Source organism: Rhineura floridana, chromosome 2, assembly GCF_030035675.1.
Source record: "Rhineura floridana isolate rRhiFlo1 chromosome 2, rRhiFlo1.hap2, whole genome shotgun sequence".
Classification (NCBI taxonomy): domain Eukaryota; kingdom Metazoa; phylum Chordata; class Lepidosauria; order Squamata; family Rhineuridae; genus Rhineura; species Rhineura floridana.
In genome coordinates, this window is record NC_084481.1 from 59074095 (window position 1) to 59094417 (window position 20323).

The 20323-nt window shown below is 40.5% G+C and overlaps 1 protein-coding gene across 3 annotated transcripts in view; it reads left to right on the forward strand.

The window, feature by feature from the left end:
• CACNB4 (calcium voltage-gated channel auxiliary subunit beta 4) overlaps positions 1-20323 on the forward strand; it is a 252585-nt gene that overhangs the window by 81895 nt on the left and 150367 nt on the right. The window contains exon 1 of one of the 3 annotated variants that reach the window (XM_061608780.1): positions 1822-2002. The exons of the other annotated variants lie outside the window; for them this stretch is intronic. Coding sequence (XP_061464764.1) covers positions 1958-2002 — 45 coding nt within the window. The 5' untranslated portion in view covers positions 1822-1957. Of the gene's footprint in view, positions 1-1821; positions 2003-20323 lie in introns of those variants that run through there. 3 annotated transcript variants of the gene reach the window in all.

A 20323-nucleotide genomic window follows, 5' to 3' on the forward strand; every position in this document is an offset into this window, starting at 1 on the left:
TGTTATAATACTAGAACTTAGGGACATCCAATGAAACAGAATCTTGAGGGCAGATGAAAGATGAAAGAAAGTAGTTCTTCATACATTGCATAGCTAAACTATGGAATTTATTCCCATAAAGGTAGTGATGAGGCAATATGCTCTATTTTCACTAGTTGCTGGGAATCGTAGGTGGAGAGAATTATGTTGTGCTCAGGTTCTGATTGTGCACTTCCCATGGACATCTGGTTGTCCACTGTAAGAATGGAGTGCGGGACTAGGTGGCTCTTTAGCCTGATCTAGTAGGCTCTTATGCTTGTGTCTAGAAACTATATTCTGTGCACTAAGTCATAGTAACATTTGTACAACTGCTTATTAATAGGTAAAGAGGACCATATTTCCTGTATTTATAACTTTTGTATAAATTGGATGTATGTCTCACAGAATTACCTCAATTTTAACACCATTTTACATTATAATACTCTGAATCTTTTAATGTACTCCAGGAATGGGGAACCTGTGGATCTCCATATTTTGCTGGACATCTCCACTGGGCTGATGGGAGATGAGAGTTGGAGCGCAGCAACATCTGGAGGGCCAAAGATTCCCCACCACTGCTGTACTCTTTTCTGTTCTGTAATAACCACTGATAGCATATACATCTCAACTTTGTTTTGAAAACAACACTTTATACAGTACTGTATAAACTCCAGGGCTTCAGAAGTTAGTGTCTAAAAGCTTAAACACACTTCCTATAGATGGTATGCTATTCAAATCATTGGAACTTATTTCTGAGTGAACATGTGTACAATTATTACTCTACACAAAGGTATATCCTTTTCTGGCCCCTTGCACGTGGTGGTTTGAGAGTGCTTATAAAGTGCACAGTGCAAACTATGCTCACTCCAGTGAGCAAGAGAAGACAGAGGGTTCAAATTTTGCTGAATGCATGTAGTATGTGTGGATTGTTTTGCATTTTTCCTGAAAGATGAGTAAATTTGGGCTTCTTCAGAAAATGAGTGCATAACTCTCTCCAAAAGGATAAAATACTTTTCAGCAGTTTTGTTGGCAGCAGCATATTTTAAAATGTAACTTGCATCCTGTAGAAGAGCCTCTTGAATGAAAATATTGTTCAGGCAAACTAGATAGAGAAGTGGATTATTTTCTCTTAAACCTATGGTAGTCGTGGTTAAATCTTTACATTCCTTTCCTTAAGCAGTATAATTCTGAGAAAAGGGGCTGATTCAGAGATGAGTAATAGAAACAGTATAAATTAACAAAGCTTTGCCTCTGTTTCCATTTTTGATCTCTTGCTCCTGGTGTCCTGTATAAAATGCTTTTATTACCCACTTTTGATTTTAAATTGCAGTTTACTTTTAAAGTGCAGATGTTTAGCGGTAGAAATGCTGTGGCTTTTTTAACATTGTGGTTACTGGACTTTGGAAAAACCCCTTTTTCTCCCTCATTCCACAGGGTGTACTTGATAATTAAATTCACCCCCCCCCCAGCGTGCCCCCTCCTTTTAATGCTGGCGAGCTTTTACTGTATTCTTATTGCAAGCTGAAGGGAAGAAATCATCAGGGACATGCTTGTTCCAAACGCACAAGCCCCCCTGTTCGTCATCCACTATCAAAGAGAATGTTCTGCGAGTTGACTGAGGCACAGCAGCCTAGCCAATCACTGGCCTCTTTCCTGACTCTGTCATCAGTCCTTGGTTGGGGAAAACGGTTTTGCTTTCATGCTCTGTGTTTGGAAGGCAGATAAAATGCCAGGTCCGGGTTGCCTCTAGGGATAACCTTCCTTTCTATGATGTGAATGAATAGCATCTTGGCTGGGGGGAAATCCAGAGGAAAAAAATAGACAAGGCAGGCTGAACTGCTCTGTCTAGGCCTTTCCCTGTATTTTAAATCCTAGCTGTGGCTCTCGTAGGAATTTCACTTTTGCATTGAGAAGGGGTGCTTTGGATTATCAGACCTCCATGTATGACAATTTGTACCTGCATGGATTTGAAGATTCTGAGGTGGTAAGTGCTTTTGTTTTGTTTAACAGCCCATCTTTTTGTTGGTTTCTGTTCTCCTCCCTCAGAATAGCAAGGTATGCGGAGGACAGGGATGCCAAAGAAACAGGCTGTGTTTTGTGGGCTGCCTGGTGATGTGATGGATATAGTCTGGAGCTACTTGAACTAATCTCCGTTATATAATTCCTTGTACAACAGTTAAGAGAGAGAATGAGAGAGGTGTTTCCGACGAAAGCTGGAAGCATTTTGGGTGCTGTTATTTGCTGATTACATGCTGCACTTCTGTCCTCAAGGCAGAGCGTATGAATGGTTTGTGGCTTATAAATGAGGAGAGGTGTTGTACCTATCATGCATATTGTGTTCAGCTGAGGGAAGTGCTGGGGGGGATACTGTTAATACAGGATCTGTTTTGCTTAATTTGGGAGTCATGGAACTTCTCAAGGTGTGTGTGTGTTTAACATGCTGCCTGGGTGAATGATCAGTGCAGATGCATTTGATTTTCGTGAACAAAGAAGCCGTACAAGTGGTTGCTGTAATACAGTCCTGTAGCATCACAGTGGCAGCATGCATGCCTTTAACATGCTGTGTATGGAGGCTGAGGTGTCATGATTGCCCATCTTGTCTTTTGTATTATTTAGGAGATTTATCCCGTAATAGACCTGCATTTCCTCAAGTCAGGATAGCTTTCCTGCAGAAGCCATTTATATTTTGCCAGAATGTATCACTAGGAATCCTAAAGCCTGTGTCAGTCTTTAGCCAATATGGACTAGAATATGGAATGGAAAAAAGTAATCATTAGAGATTAGAAACCTACGGCACTTGCTATGATAGGCATGTTTTATTTTTATTTATCTCTCTTCCCCCCATCCACCTCCACAATGATTTAAAAGAGTCCTCGAGGGGCAATGGTTTCCCAAGACACAGGGAAATCTACTGAGATTGCCACAACAATGTATACCCTGTTCCATATTAAACAGGAATGTGTTACATAAGGTTTTATAGCTAAAGCGTAAAATACACAGATTATAACATAAAATAGTGTATGCGTCAATGCAGACGTATATGGCTAGTGATGTGATATCCACATGAGAATGGAAAAGATCCTGTATCTTTCTTTAGATTACTTCTTTACTCTGTCTATCCAAGTGATTCTCTTCAGACTCTCCCCGCTAAGTATAAAATATCTCAACGTTGACTGAAATGCTCATTATTTATCTTCATGGTTAGTATAATATGGAGGGGAAAGAATCTGAAATGTTAGGGTGATCTAAAAATGAAATAATCCACTGTTCCTCATCGGAAAAATGAGGCGGAGATGGGAAATCTAGAGGGGAGAATTTCCTCTAATGCCCTTATAGTTCAGTTTTGGAAACTTGTATTTTTTAACTGATAATTTTCTGCATATTGCAGATATTTCCTTATAATGAGGCTTTTCTTGAACTGCCACGTCACTTTCAAGTATCCTTTTTATACAAGCTAGGTTTTATAAATAGTCATAAAACTTTATTTAAAAACCATAAGAAATGTTTGTTAGTTCAGGGTTGATTGGGAAGGGTAGCATTACATTGTGTTAGCAGGTGGCTATAAAGGTAGAAACATGTCAGAAATATCCAGCTACTTACAAGTGAGGATGGCCAACTGCCTGCTAGTTCAGCTCAGTGGGTGAAGGGCTTGGGCTGGAGTTGAGGACACCTGGGGATCCACTTACTACTGCTCAACACTAGTTTTATGGATGGTCTAAGACTTATATCCCTATTTCAGAATCATTTCCCTGCGTAAAATACAGAGGGAATAATAGATAGTTGTGCGGATGAATGAGGGAAGGTTTTTGTAAAGCACTTGAAATGCAAAATGTGCTAAATAAAGACACTAGTTTATAATTTGGTTTTACTGCAGTACAGAAGATCTGTACAATGGGTCTGCCTGCTACTTAAGCACAAACAAGACATATACTCTCATAACTGTGCTTTTACTGATGGGACAGCCTTTTTTTTCTAGGCACTGGATGTGCCACATTTTTGTAGCCTGAAAAATATACTTCCTCCAGAAAATACTTTCTTGGCTGTTGTAACTGCCATGCAAAGTATGGCTGTACAAGTGTCATGGGGAATTTATTTGATATTGCCTGTAAAGTGAGTGAGGATATAACACAATCTACCTCCTTCCTTAATGCTCAGAGCACTGAGTGACGTGTATTATTAATGTTTCAAATGGATGATGAGTATTTCTGCTACATTTCTGTGCAATCTGTGCATTCTGTATCTTTGCCAGGCTAGTGCAGAAGTTGCTCATGCTGGACGCTGATGATGTGTTGAAAAGGTGGAGTATCTCTTCTCCCTGCTTTCGATAGCATTGGGCTGGTCTGTGTGCTCTTGTTCAGTAGGGTCCACATCTTCCCCCTCCACTTTAAAAGCAAACACTCTCACACCATTTAGACATGGTTTGGTCGTAAGAATGAAAAAAAAAAGACGAGGATTCCAAACAGGATGTTTGAAACTGATAAATATTACATATTTATAAATGTTACATGTTCTCATTTCTTTTCCCATCATCGACAGGCATAGCTCACACCCCTCTGCCCCCAACAGCTCAATGGTAGAGCATCTGCTTTGGATGCAGAAGGTCCCAGGTTCAATCCCTAGCATCTTCAGGTAGGCTGGAAAAGATCCTGTCTGAAACTCTGGAGGGCTGCTGCCAGTCAGTGTAGACAGTACTGAGCTAGATGGGTCATGGTCTCACTCGGTATAAGGTGGCTTTCTATGTTCCTATATTTCTCTAGTATGTTGATGGTAGTGGAGACAGGCTTTTGTTTCTCAAAAAGGACCAAACATAATAATAGAGGCCAGTTTAATGGACTGTTAGCTGAAGTAATGTGATTGATACTACATCAATGAAGGGGTGGGAAAACATGACTAAAATTATTCATTACAATGCTGGAAGAATGGCATATATGGTAGCATAAGATGAAGTAGAACGTACAGCATTCAGTTCAGTAAAGGTTGAGGTGTATCTCTCATAGAGGTGTTGATCTGCAGGGATAGGGTGGAGGTAACTCGGGGAAAAGAGTAGTTGTGGGGAAGTAGATATTTTTAAAGCAAAGTTAAGTGCAAATACATGCATATGTCTCAGAATATGCATGAAATCAAAAAAGAGATTCTGAACTTTTCTGGTTGATAGGAATCCAAGCAGCTCAGCCCAAATGCTCAGCAGGCGATGAACATATGAAAAGCATAAGGAGGTGTACTGTACTTGCTTTCTTGTCTGTAATAGGCAGATCTGTAGCTAAAGACCCTATGCTGTTGAAGTGACTAGCACATTGTAAAATGAGTGTATCGGAATGAATCAGGACTAGTACAGTAATGCTTTACTGCAGCAGGCCTTATAAAAAGCAGGCCTATCAAGTTCAGTGCCAGGCCTGTGCTGTGCTACCAGTTCATGTGTAAAATGAGGATTTTAAAGAAGGAGATATGGTAGCCTCCTTTCCCCCTAGGTTAGTTTTGCCCATTATTTTCAGATTCATCCCAAAGTTATGTTTGGATAGAAGGAAGTCTGGACTGGAGAGCAGCATTTAATAGCTAAAAACACAGCAGGGCACCTCCAAATCTAAGAAACGAGAAGCATATATGCATATATGTTATTGTGCACACATACTCACAGAGGCTTATGTGTATAGTTGTTCATGTTTAAATAATCATCATTTTTATTTTGCTTCATTGTCGCTTAGGTTTCTGTGTTTAGGTTTAGTTACTAGCACTTCATAACTCATAAATGTTCAGCACTTTTGAGATTTTTAAAGAGTGGTTTGCTTTGCAGACTTCAGTTTGGTTATTGACATTTAGGCAAAGGTTGGCTCCATTGTGAGCATATGGTGGGGACATGATAGCATTTGGTATGGAAGGTCCCTATATTTGTGCAAATGCGATGCTAATTTCTAAAAATTAATTGGTCACTCTGACTAGTACTTTGTACAGTATTTGTTTTCTGAAATGTTTTTATTATAGCCTAATCTTAGAGAGGCTCCCAGTAGTCTTCCATCCAGATTGCTAAGCAATTTCACACCTGCTACAGTGTCTGGTGTCTCCATACCATTCACTGGGTCCACAAGCTCCTACTGGTTATTCAAATATGCTGAAATGTTTTCTAGTTTTTCACAGGTAGTGAAACCTCATGTAAAACCTGGGCAGTTGGACAAACCATGCTGTGCTATCTCCTCTATGCAAAACTACAGGTGTGTTCTCTGTGTCTATAGATAAGGGCAGAGATACGCATGAAGGCCACGCCCTTGCACATGCAATTCCCCAACTATCCTTTGTTGAGTGAAGAAGGTCTGAATGGGGGCTTCTACTCATATTTGCTTGAACACAAATAGATCCCTCTTTGCAGCTGGGAATCTTGATAAAGCAGGGTCTCAGCTGTGTTCAAACAAATGTAGGAGAAGCTCCCTGTTCAACTTGGAAATGGGGACGGCATGTGCATCCCTGCCCTCGTCCAGACTTTGAGTGCTCACATATTCAGGAAAATGCCTTGAGGAACTGGGTATTTTATGCTTTCCATAATGTTTGACAAGATGGGTCCCCCATGTTTCTACAACTTGTTGGTCATATGCTTTCTGTATAACATTTGTGCAGTGTACATGGTGTGTGAATGAACAGTTTAATATACAGATGTCTTTGTTAGCTTATATGCCATTAGGAAGCCCCTGAAGATAAGAATTAAAACATGGCAGGGGGTCCACCCTGCTGTTTAAGGTTCCTGCATTAGGGGATCTACTATCTGTTTGTTTTCTGAGATGATGTTTCCTGTTTACAATTTCTCATGTTTGCCCTAGCCATGATAATATTTGTTCCTAAAAGAGGAATCTTCCAGTAAGCTCCATCTTGATTCAAAGGTGACTTAGGGTTGATTTGCACAGGTTTGTATAGTACTTGAATACCTGCAGTTGAATGTGTGAACTGCCCCATTGAGAAATATGGTTAATAAGGTGATGTCTGGTGTAGACCTGCAGCTGTGAAAGGTAATTTCACAGCTGCAGGCCAGTGCCTGATACTGCAATTATTTTATGATCCATATGCATTTGTAAAATTTACTCTAAAGTGCCTCACTGGTGTAACATTTGCATGAACAGAGCCAGTAAATAATCTAGTGCTTGGTCATTTTTCTGAGTTCCATAGAGGTCTTGGGTGTAACTGAGACTTGGAAACATTTTCAAGATATCAACAATAAAAAAAAAAAATTGAAGGAGCAAGAGCTCATTTGAAACCAGATGAATTCAGTGGCCTAGATTGGATGTCACTGTAAGCCAAAACATGGCTCAGCACAAATGTGCAAGTGTGTTGGCTCTGGGAGAGGAGATCTTGGCCACTTTGCTCCTTTCTAGTTGTTCTACTGCTGCACTGTGCTGGGATAAGCCATGGCTTGGCTTACCTTGTTGTCCATATTTGGTTTTGTGGTTTAGCTCTGGTTTGTCCAGGAGAGCTAAACCATTACACCTGAGGGCAGCAGCAGAATTTAGGGTATGCAGAGAAGGCCATGGTGCACACAGCTCTGTCCTCCATGATATCACCATTCCTTACTCAACATCTGCCATCTGAGACAAGTGCCTTACTCTGCCTAATGGCAGACCTGCCTGGATTCTGGTATGGCCACTCATGGCCCTTGCCTGGCCCCAGCAAGAATGGGGTTGGAACAAGTTTCAGTCTCTTGCCTAAATCCCTCGCACCTATATTTATGTTTGAGAGCACATCCTACTCCATCCATTTTAAAAACAACAACCCAGGTTGTTAAATTTATATCCCACCCTTCGTCTCAGAAGGAGCCCAGGGCAGCAAACAAATAAGGTACTAAAAACATCTTTGAAACAAAGCATTGTAAATTATTTAAAAAACAAAGCATCTTAACATCTTCTCAAAAATCTTTAAAAACATCTTAAAACAATTCTAACACAGATGCAGACTGCAGAGTTATTTTATGTATTTTTATTTAGATAAATGCAGAGTTATTTATATTATTTTATTTATTTATTTTATTTATTATTACATTTATATTTATAACTGTGAAGCCATCCATGGCTTGTGCCTATCATAGCTCAGAACCCATGCTATAGTTTGAGCTTCTGACTGTACAAGGGGAAAGAAAACCTTTGTTTTTAGTTGGTTGCCCTCTTTTGTTTCCCTTCTGCTTAGGACTTAGTTTTGTAAGCTTACTCCTGTCCCCATGTTGCAGCAGCCTCTTGAGATAGAGCAGTGGCTCTACCTCTGGCTTGTCAGTGGTCTGTGACAGCAAACGACAGCACAAATCGCAGTGGTGGCTGGTGTCCACTAGACCTGGTAGGGCTGCTATGGGAGCCAGTAGCCAATGAGGTCATGGTGATGGGGGGGGTGGCCACGTTTTGGTTTTCTCCCCATCCGCCTCCCTTGCAAACATACAGTGAATACTTAAGCATTCCAGTTTTGCACATAGCACCTAACTAAACTGGAAAGTGTTTTGCTTTGGTTCAGTAGGGATTCCGACTGCTGTCTCAGCAGTATTATGGATAATAGTTATTGCCAAAAGATCTCCAGAGTTTCTTTTTTTAAAAAATAAAACCAATCTATAAACTGTAAGTTCTTATCATTCCAAGAAAAAGATATGGCAGCTGGAGAAAAACAAGAAGCCAAAATTTTAGAAAAAGGAGACTTCACACCATATGATCTGTTCTGAATACTGTAGCAGGATGTTCCACAAGTGTCTCAAGAATTCCACTGGTGTGGGGACTCAGACATTTACACATATATTTAAGTCTCTTGGTTTTTATAAAAGCAAGGATTTACTTAATTCAAAATTCCTTCTCCTTTTCATCAACCACATTTACACAGGTTCCATCTCAACTCAAAGTGAAATTGGGGCTGGAAGTCTGCAACAACCCCACACATGCCTTGTAAATTGGATTACCAATGCCAAGATATGTGTTATCAAGTACTCTCCTTCCCTCTTCTTCCCCAGCCCACATCATGAAAGACACAATCCTGGGTTCAGAAAGAAAATAAACTTCTGGTCTTCAAAGTACTCCTAATCTTTTTGTTTTAATTAAAATAATTATTATAAGTTGTTGCTCTTATCCCTATGGGAATTAATTATCTTGCATAAAAACATCAGACTTTGAGATATTTTAAATAAAAATAAATAAATAAATAAAGGTCAGCCCAATCTATTCTTGAGGCAGTTTTCCACCATGAATCTCCTCTCCCTCCCACCCTGACAATAAAAAGGTTCAGTTCATATCTAGTCCATGAAAAAAAACACAGATTCTCTCCATGCACACACACACTAAATGACAAACACACAGGCAAACATTTGGAGGGGGCAGGTAGCCACTAAGAACCCCTTCTTCCCTGCACCCAGACCAGTGATTCTCAAATGGTGCGCCGGGGCACACTGGTGCGGCACAAGAGGTGGCTAGGTGTGCCGCAAATATTATGAAAGTATATTATTATTAAGATATTTTTATTCATAGTTTAAAATATATTAATATATTTTAAATTTTGTACATGAAGTGCACCAGAAAATTTTTATGTTTTACAGTGCGCCGTGAACCAAAAAAGATTGAGAACCACTGACCCAGATAATAAAAAGACCCAGTTTGGCCCATGAAGAAACCAGATCACCTCCCTGCACCTTATGATGCCAGCCAACCATTTTTGGGGCAGCTTGCTATAAAAAAACTCTTCTTCCCACCCTGACAATAAACAATAGCTTGGCCCATGAAGAAACCAGATTTCCCTCCACCCCATTGTGATGCCAGCTAGACACTTTTTAGGGGCACTTTACTACCAAGAAGAATCTCCTCTCCCTTCCCAACCCCCTACAAGAAACCAAACTTTCTTTTAGAGTTTACTACCGCTCCTGTCCCTGTTATGTCTAGATATATCTGAGCATGCCCAGAACCAATGTTTGATTCTGACGTAGGCTAAGACTACCAAGTGGGCTGCTCTTGAAGCAGTCTAGACTCCTCCCTGACTCCTTCCTAATTTGTACCTGTGTTAGATGGTCCTCTTAACAAAATATGCAGTAGAAGCCTTCTAAGAGGGCTGACAAGCCAGCAGAGCAAGGGGAGGGACCTTTTTGCCATGGGTATACTTTTGGATTAGGATTGGCTGAGTGGTCCAGAGAACTGATTGGCTAGAGAAGAAAAAGCTGATTGGCTAGAGAACAGTAGATTGACATAAATGTTTGCAAAGCTTCCCTGAGTTCAAGTTGAAGTACAGTAGGGACCCGCTTATACGGCGGGTTCCATTCTGGACCCCCGCGGTAAAGCGGAACCCCATTGACTTTAATGGGCCGCGTCACGAGAAAACGGCGCAAAACGTTGCAAAAGGGGAAAAAACCCTTTAAAATTGAAAATGAAAGGTGCCACATCAGCGGAACGCCTTAAAGCGGTACATAGTAAAGCGGGGCCCTACTGTATACAATGTGTGTGGAATAAGCAAGAGTGTATGGTTTTGAGATTTGGGTGTGTGTGTGTGTTAAAAATTGCTTGACATTCTCAGTGGGAGGGCTGTGCCCCAGTAGACCCAATGGACCACTGCTTGCAAACGGTTTCAAAGCATGGTTTCAGGTTCATGTTTTGTTGTCTGGCTTGGGGTCAGATAGTCAAACACATGATGGCTTCATGTTCTGTCTCAATCCAGCCGTTGGGACTTTTATATACAGTAGGGCCCCGCTTTACAGCGATTCGCTAGTACAGTGGTCTCAATTAGACGCAATTAGACTAAAGCCCCACTCATACGGCGCTTGTTCCTCTTTTACGGCGGTTTTTGGGCATCACGCACCATTCTGTTCAATGGGTTCCGCTTTATGGCGGTTTTTGCTTTACAGCAGGGGTCCGGAACATAACCCGCCGTATGAGTGGGGCCCTATTGTAACATTAAACCATGGTTTAGTATTTTGTGTACATGCCTTGTGCTCTCCTCTCCTCCTCCCTCTTCAGTAGCTCCAAGGAGGAGATTTAATGCTTTCTTTTCTACTTTTAAGCTTGCCAGAGTTCTTTATTACAATTGTTGTTGTTATGTGCCTTCAAGTCGATTACGACTTATGGCGACCCTATGAATCAGTGACCTCCAAGAGCATCTGTTGTGAACCACACTGCTCAGATCTTGTAAGTTCAGGTCTGTGGCTTCCTTTATGGAATCAATCCATCTCTTGTTTGGCCTTCCTCTTTTTCTACTCCCTTCTGTTTTTCCAAGCATTATTGTCTTTTCTAGTGAATCAGGTCTTCTCATTATGTGTTCAAAGTAGAATAATCACAGTTTCATCATTTTAGCTTCTAGTGACAGTTCTGGTTTAATTTGTTCTGACACCCAATTATTTGTCTTTTTTGCAGTCCGTGGTATGCACAAAGCTCTCCTCCAACACCATATTTCAAATGAATTGATTTTTCTCTTATCTGCTTTTTTCACTGTCCAACATTCACATCCATACATAGAAGTCGGGAATACCATGGTCTGAATGATCTAGACTTTGGTGTTCAGTGTTACATCTCTGTATTTGAGGACCTTTTCTAGTTCTCTCATAGCTGCCCTCAGCAGTCCTAGCCTTCTTCTGATTTCTTGACTATGGTCTCCGTTTTGGTTAATGACTGTGCCGAGGTATTGATAATCCTTGAGAAGTTCAATGTCCTCACTGTCAACTTTAAAGTTACATAAATCTTATGTTGTCATTACTTTATTACAGTAGGGCCCCACTTATACGGCAGGTTAGGGACCAGACCCCTGCTGAAAAGCGAAAACTGCCAAAAAGTGGAACATCGATCAGCTGTAGCACGGGGAGCTCCAGCTGACAGTGCTTGGCCCCTGAAGCTCCCTGCACAACAGCTGATCGATGTTCCGCTTTTCCGTACATTGCCCTCCCCCCCCTGCTCGCTCATTCATTCTCCCTCATTATGGCGGGGTAGTAGTGCTCCCCTTCCTGCCACGGATCGCAGGGAGGGAGCTGCCCGCCCACTTGTGTCTGCTCGCTTGCCCTCCGCTGCTTGTCCCCCCTTGCCCGCTGGCTCGCTCACTTGCCCTCCACCGGCTCCCTTGCTCGTCCCCCCCTTGCTCGCTCACCTTCCCCCCTGCCTGCTTGCTCGCTTGCTACCGCCGCCTCCCTGGCTCGCCCTCCCCCTCACCTGCTCGCCCTCACCCACTCGCCCTCCCCCCTGCTGGCTGCCTCGTTCGTCCCCCCCTGCCCACTCACCCTCCCACTGCCCCATTTGGAAAATTCCCAGAATACAGAGAGACGCTGAATGCACAAACGCTGAATCAGACTGAATCACCAACAATACTGTAAAATGGCACCCGATGCTCTTCTCAGACTCAGCTGCTGAGCTCGTCGTCAGAGCTTGGAAATGTTTCTTGTTTCAACTACAATTCCCATCAGCCCAACTGTAGTTTAAAAAAGGAATGTTTCCAAGTTCTGACGACACTCAGGGTGTCGGGCGCCATCATTTTGTGCAGTCAGCGTCTCTCTTTTCCAATCTCCTCGCGTCATGCCACAAAATCACTGCAAAAACGGAACAAGCTCCGAACATATGGAACATGGATTCAATTCAAAACTGCCGCATTAGCGAAGCGCCGAGAAGTGAAGTGCCGGAAAGCGGGGCCCTACTGTTTATCCAATCCCTGGGGAAGTCTAGTTAGTTTCAACCATGGTTTATTAAAACAAACCAGGATCAAACCATTCTTTATCTAGTTTCAAGCCTTGTTTTGGCAACAATCCCTGGTGAGGTATGTGTGTCTCCCTCATTATTGATTTTCGGGGGGGGGATTAAAATATTCCTGTTTATCCAGATATTTGATGGCTGAAGGACGTTGTTTTTGGGAACTCTGAGATCACTGGCTAAATGTTTTTAACTGTTTTTAGAATGTATTTTAAAGAGTTATTTTTACTGCCCTGGGCTCTTTCAGGAGGATGGATGGGTTATAAACCGAATATATTATAATTATAAAAATTATTATTATTGATGATGATGGTTTGTTAACTAACTGTTGTTCAAACTAGCCAAAGTTCTCCCTAGTTTAGACACAATGGGGAACTGTGTTTAAACGTGGAAGTGAATGTTTCCAATCTCCTCCTCTTGACTGCACCACAGGGACGCAAACCATAGTTTAGCGCTATATCTTAACTCACGTATATTTCCAGGGTTCCTTGAAAATGGGTGTGGGACTTAAGTTGGGGTTCAAACTTGCAAAGTATAATGCTGTCCTAAATGTGCACATCAGCTTTAGTTCTGATATTTGGGTCTCCAGAGCAGATATGACATTGCAATATATTTTGTGTTTTCCACCTCCCCTTTTGAAACAGCTGTTGACCTGGTATTCAAACATGAATTGTAGATTTGTCCTAAATTCATACATTGAATTTCATGCTGGTATCTCAAAACTTAAAATGGAAATGGACTGCCTTCAAGTCATTTCTGACTTATGGCAACCCTATGAGTAGGGTTTTCATGGTAAGCGGTATTCAGAGCGGGTTTACCATTGCCTTCCTCTGAGTCTGAGAGGCAGTGACTGGCCCAAGGTCACCCAGTGAACTTCATGGCTGTGTGGGGATTCAAACCCTGGTGTCCTAGGTCATAGTCTAACACTCTTAACTACTACATCACACTGGCTCTCTATCTCAAAACTTAACCTGTTAAAAACAAACAGAATGCTGAATAGACCAGTACATTTCAACCAATGATTCTTTGCAAAGAAAGCTCTTTCCAATGATCACTCATGTACTTAGGTGATTCCAGTCACAGACTTAGGCCTAACTCAATACAGGGTGCTGCCCTGGGGTCCTTTTTGGAGGAAGGGCTGGATATACATTCAATAAATAAAATAAAATAAATAATAATGAAGAAAAGCTGCTTTGGGAGGAGGCAATTTACAATGACAAAGCAGGGGTGATGGTTGTGTTGCTCTAAACATGTTGATGTTCTATTACATGCAAAGGCTGACTTGCAGTTATCCCTTGTGGTTATCCCGTATATATTTGCATGTATTCTATTACATGCAAATACTGACGTGCAGTTATCTCCATTAGAGAAAACAATTTTCACATGACTGGGTTATTATCCAGCTTTTCTGGTTAGGATGCAGAGGGGACATATCCCATTTGCACTAGTCATCTTCTCATCCTTGCTCCTTGCTGGCATACAGTTTTTGGCAGATCCAGAAGGAGGAGCCACAGGTGGCCAAGCTCTTTCTGTAGTGACACTAAAATAAAAGGAAGTGAGAACAAGAGAATACAGGCATACCCCGCTTTAACATACGCAATGGGACCGGAGCGTGTATGTAAAGTGAAAATGTACTTAAAGTGAAGCAATTATCTATGCATGTACTGCACTGAAATCACCACTAGATGGCAGCGGCGTCATGCCATTAAGTGTCCGTAATTGCGAAGCACACGTACATTAAGCGGGGTATGGTGGCATATGAAGCATGTACATTATAGCAAGGCGAAGTTAAGTGAAGCGATGTTAAGCGGGGTATGTCTGTATTGGAGATCTGACTATTCTTCCTGAAAAGTTTTGTCCTTAAAGAAGCAGCTTTCAATCCTGATCTTTTCTGAACTCTAATAATTCATATTAGATTGTCCTCCTCTTTGTCTTTATTGTTATACAGTCACAGACCCATCAAAATAAATAAAATACACAATATGACAACAAAATAGTTAAAATACAATACATAAGACATAAAAGGGATTACAATTCAGAAAAAAAATCCTCTTACGACTGCTTTGAACAAGGAAGAGGAACTTGGGCACTGATGCGGTTGTAAGCTTATTGATATCAGCCAGAAAATATTTTAAATATCAGTCCAATGTCCTGCCAGGAAAGTTCCTCATGATAGGGCCAAGTAGTCTGTTACATTCCTCCCTATAAAAATTACATGTAAAAAACCCCATGATCCTGTGATTCGACAACTTCATTTCTGCAGGGGCACAACCGATCCTCGTGAGAGAGACCTTGAAACCACCCATCCAAAAGAGCGGAAGAAAGACAATTAAACCTAGCTCTAGAAAAACATGGTTATACTTAGGGATAGTCAGATTCTCCAAATAGGTGGCATATTTGGGAAACTGAATACTCAGATAAGAATAAATAGAGGAACAAACTTTATGGGCATTTAATATGGAATATTGAGAATCAATATCCTTACTTCTTTGGTGTAAAATAAATATGATAGCACTGAGATCTTGTGTATGAAGAAAATCAATAGAAAGACCTGATAAATACAATTTAGTCATAAAAGATTTAAACCAAGAGCTGGTATAAACATCTTTCTGAAGACTTAAATAAACTAAAGAGGAATCGCTGTAAACAATCTTAAGCCACTATCTAAAAGCAAGGGACCAAGCAATTATACAGCCATGAGAGTGGCTGTATACTATAGCTGGCATGGATTTTTCACATTCCGCAATGTTAAATGGAAAATACCCCCGCATGCCATTCTGTTGCTTCCCATAAGCTCATTTCAAATCAAAACCTTACAAAACTTATAGTTCTGAACTCAGAAACGCTTGCTTAACAACCCTGTCAATTTTCATGGCGATACACAAAACAGTCAGAGAGAATTGAGAGTTCAAAGTCTAAAAAGAGAGAGAAAAACCTCAGAGCCCTTTTGGACTTTTTTCTGCCAGAGTTCGCATAATCTGTTGAAATTAATTAAAAATCAGCCATGTTCACAGAGTACCTGTAATCCTAATACTGACCTTGCCCCATACTCTGACCTTCATCTACTGCAGTTTAAAAGTTAAAAATATGCCTGGTTGATTTTTAATTAATTTAAGAAATTTTCGCTGGAAGCCTATTATAACGCGGGGCATGCTCAGTAAGGACCAACTGTCAGTGTTCTAAAAGCCTCACAGCTGCTGGGCTTGGCTAATAAGAGGGCCACACCCACACCAGACTTGATTTCGCTTGAGATAGTCATGGCTTCCCTCACAGAATCCTGGGAAGTGTAGTTTGTGAAGGGTGCTGAGAGGAGACTCCTGTTCCCCTGAGAGAATGGTTTAACAGTCAGCCACTCTGACAGAAGGTCTGAGAGGAACAGGGCGTCTCCTAGCAACTCTCAGCACCCTTCACTAACTACACTTCCCAGGTTCTTTGAGAGAAGCCATGATTGGCTTTGAGCCATGGCTTTGAGAGAAGCCATGAGAAATTGTTTTAAATTGTTTTTAAAAGATGTGTTTTTAAATTTGTATATTTGTTTTTAATGTTTTTAGTTATTGTAAACCGCCCAGAGAGCTTCGGCTATGGGGCTGTATATAAATACACTAAATAAATAGATAAATAAATAATGATTGTCCAAAGTGTAATAGAGGCCTGGTGTGGATGTGGCCAGGGACAGCTTTGTTTTAAATTTGGGTGGGAGGTAGGGTTGCCAGGTTCAGGGCCTGAGACTGATCCTGTATCTTTAGTAGAAGAGAAAGTCAGCCAAGTGCAGGTGTTCTTGCAACAATGTAATGGGAAAAACCACAAGGTAGAATTCTCCCTTCCCCCTGCCCAACTTTGAAAGATACAGAAGACATCTTGGTTGGCAGGCCCAGCCTGGTCAGTTTTACCTATCCTAATCATGATTGCATAGGAATATCCGATTCAACCCAATAATCATACAAATGATCAGACCTGCCTTTTCCCTCCTTCCCCTTTCCTCTCCCTTCCTCCTCCCCTCCCCTCTTCCTTCTCCCCTCCCCTCTTCCTTCTTCCGCCTCCCCTGCCCACTCCATCCCTCCATCCCTCCCCCCCCCGGTCAGTTTTACCTATCCTAAGCATGATTGCATGGGAGTAAATCCCACTGAACTCAATAAACATGCAAATGACCACATCTGTCCTTCTCCCCTCCCCCTCCTGCCTGCTCCCATCCCAGTCCTCCCCTCTGCCTTTCCACCCCTCCCTCCTCCCCCTCCTCCCTTCCCCATCCCCTGTGGTCAGTTTCATCTATCCTAAGCATGATTACCGTGTGTGTGTGTGTGTGTGTGTGTGTGTGTGTGTGTGTGTGTGTGTAAATCCCACTTAACTCAATAAGCATGCAAATGATCAATCCATTCTCAGCAAACTTGCGCAGGATCCCATTTCTTACCTCCCGGATTAAAAACCAAGGAAATTCACTAATACGCAAAAAGCTTGTGGTTTAAGAATGTACCTATAGCCCACAGATATTTCTACCAAACTTTAAAAAGCAGGGAAATTGGGCAGCTATAGTGAATGCACCAGGGGAGCAGGAGACCTGACCTCCTCTCGGAGATATTGGACTGCCCTACAAAGTTGTCAAAATGCAAACACAATTTGGGTTGGTCTTTCACAGTCCAATCCACTTGCTGTGTAGCTTGGAAGAATTTGGTAACATGTGCCTCTGAGCATATGGTGCGTGGTGGCAACACCTGTAATCAGCCCAAATAATAGAAAGAAGATATGTCCTGTGCTGATCTTGTTTTAGCCGGGAGGAAGCAACGTTATTAAGACAGTTGATATAGTTGAGATGGTCACTTTAAATATGTCTGATTTACTTTGCAATCTTAGTGAAGTTTCCTATAGGAAATCATTTTCTTTTGCTTTTGTTTCTATGAATATGTGAAGTACAGCAACACTTTGCAAAATTTATACTAAAAAAACTCCAAACATAATTGTGGAATAATGGCACTGACTTCTGCAAAATAGTCTCCAGTGGACCTCAGAAGTATCTCAATTTGCACAAGGTAAAACAGTGGAAGGTGAAATATATTCTAGCAAAATTCTAGATGTGCTCTATGTTTTTAATTGATCGTGAACACCTTGCCTTAAATAAAGTGGTTTAAACATAGCAGGCTGAAAACATGCATCCTCTTTTTTCCAACAGCTAGAGTCATTGCTGAAGTAGCAATATATTGTGATCAGTCTGATTTTATATCAAACTGCAGTTTCAGATTCAACTGTTAATGCACCCAAAATAGAAATAGAACATAACCTACAATATAAAACACAAAAGGCTGTCTTCACCATCACATGACAATGACCAATAAAAAGGCTTTGAAATTAATAAAAATACATTGGACACAGATTTCTAGGATGAATAAGGAGGGAAAAAATTTTCTGGTTTAGATTCTCTGTAGAAACATTAGTAACACAGGAAACAAGCAAAGTAAGAAGAACACCAACAAACATACAAAAATATAATTCTCTGTCTTTGGAGATGGCAGGTGTTGCCACCACTCACCATATGCTCAGAGGCACATGTTACCAAATTCTTCCAAGCTACACAGGAAGTGGATTGGACTGTGAAAGACCAACCCAAATTGTGTTTGCATTTTGACAACTTTGTAGGGCAGTCCAATATCTCCGAGAGGAGGTCAGGTCTCCTTTTCCCCTGGTGCATTCACTATAGCTGCCCAATTTCCCTGCTTTTTAAAGTTTGGTAGAAATATCTGTGGGCTATAGGTACATTCTTAAACCACAAGGTTTTTTGCGTATTAATGAATATATTCTATTGATGTAAGACCAGCCTCAAGTTATAAACCTGCGGCTGTAACACATCTTGGCATTCTGAGAAGTGTTCTCAGGAATTTTGAAAGAACACTTTCCACATCTAAATTAAATCCCTGGATTCAAATTGGAACACCCTACAATAACTGGGGCAAAATATTATCCTTGAATACCTGAATGGCAGCAGGTATAAATTGAGCCTCCTTGGTATAGAAAAAACAAAGGACCGCCTTAATAGTATTCTGCGCTACTTGCACTGTGTATTGTCTATAGGTGGCCCAAGAAAGAATAGAAGAAAACATAGTGCCAAAATATTTAAACTGCTTAACTTGAACTATGTTTCCCATCAATTATCCACTTGTTTGTCAGGGGACACCTAGAAAAAAACAATCTTTCTTTTGCTAAAATTAATTGTCAACATTTTGGCCTTGCAAGAAATAAAAATGCGAAGTAAACACTTGAGACCTATTTTTGATAAAGACGTAAGGACTGCATTGTCCATGTATAATAATAATGAGCATTTAGTCTTTGCCAATTTTGGAGAGTGAAAATCAGATGTTAAACAGTACCCAGTCAAATCATTTAAATAAAGATTGAATAAAGAAGTGGCTAATATACAACCTTTAGTGGCAGGAATAGAATTTGACAAGTTACCTTCTAGTCCACAGCTTACTCAAAGCATAGTATGCTGATAAAGACATTTGATAAGGTAAAGCAATCTCTTGTCAATAAAAGAATGGAATAATTTAATCTATAGTTTCAAGGATCTACCCTTCCTAAAACCTGCCTGTTCATTTCCCAAGATATTTTCATCCAAGAGGCTAGCCTCAAGTTCAAATAACTAGCATACAACTTACCCACTATAGACAGTAAACTGATAGGCCTATAATTTGATGGATCCTCTCTTTCCCTTTTTAAAAGATTGGTATCACAATGACCTCTAGCTATGCTAGAAGCAATTGGCCAGTATTATTAATATGTGTAAATAAATTTGCCAAAAGGAGAGCCCACCAGTCTATATTCGCCTTCAAAATTTCAGGGGGTATTATATCTACTCCAGGAGCCCTTCTTGATTTGAGACGAATAATAAGAGATTTTATTTCATAGTGTGTAACTGGAGACCATATTGGCAAATTGTTTAAGTCTAAAGAAGAAAAACCATTTATTGGCTGCTCCCTAACATCTGCAAATATTTCAGAGAAATATATCTCCCAAATGTCAGCAGGGATATTACATAAACATAAACATGTTTATCATATTAGATAAACATAATACCTTCTAGTTGAGATTTTATGTATTCTGGGAAATATGTAACTCATTTTAAAGGATGTTATATAAGAACTTGTACATCAGTTTTAATATGTAGTTTAAAATGTCTCCTAAAACTTTTTTGAGCACTTGTTGCACTTAGGCTTCTGTAGAGAATTTAAAACAAAAATTTTTTTTTGTAAATTACTAATGAACATGTTTTATATTGTGGTTACAGTTTCATGAGCTGTCAAATCCCCTGGCATTTTCTTTAGTATTAAACATTCTCAGACTTTACCAGACCAAGGATTTCTTTTTTCTTACATAAATATTAAAAATATTTTTAAAAAAGCTGGTTTATAGTTTAAGGAATGTAGGGCTTTTAGTCCTGCTTCTGCATAAATTCAAGTCTACACTTTGAGCGACAGGATTGTGTGGTAATATTTAGCATACTTTTGGGTGTCTGCATCATTAATATACCTTAATTATACATTCAGCATAATGGGATCTCTGTGAGAATTAAAAATTTAAACTGGAAGCAGTGGATCTCTAATCAAGATTTCACTCCTGCAGTAGATTTAAAAATAGGCAATCTAGGCTGCTGATTACATCTTAAC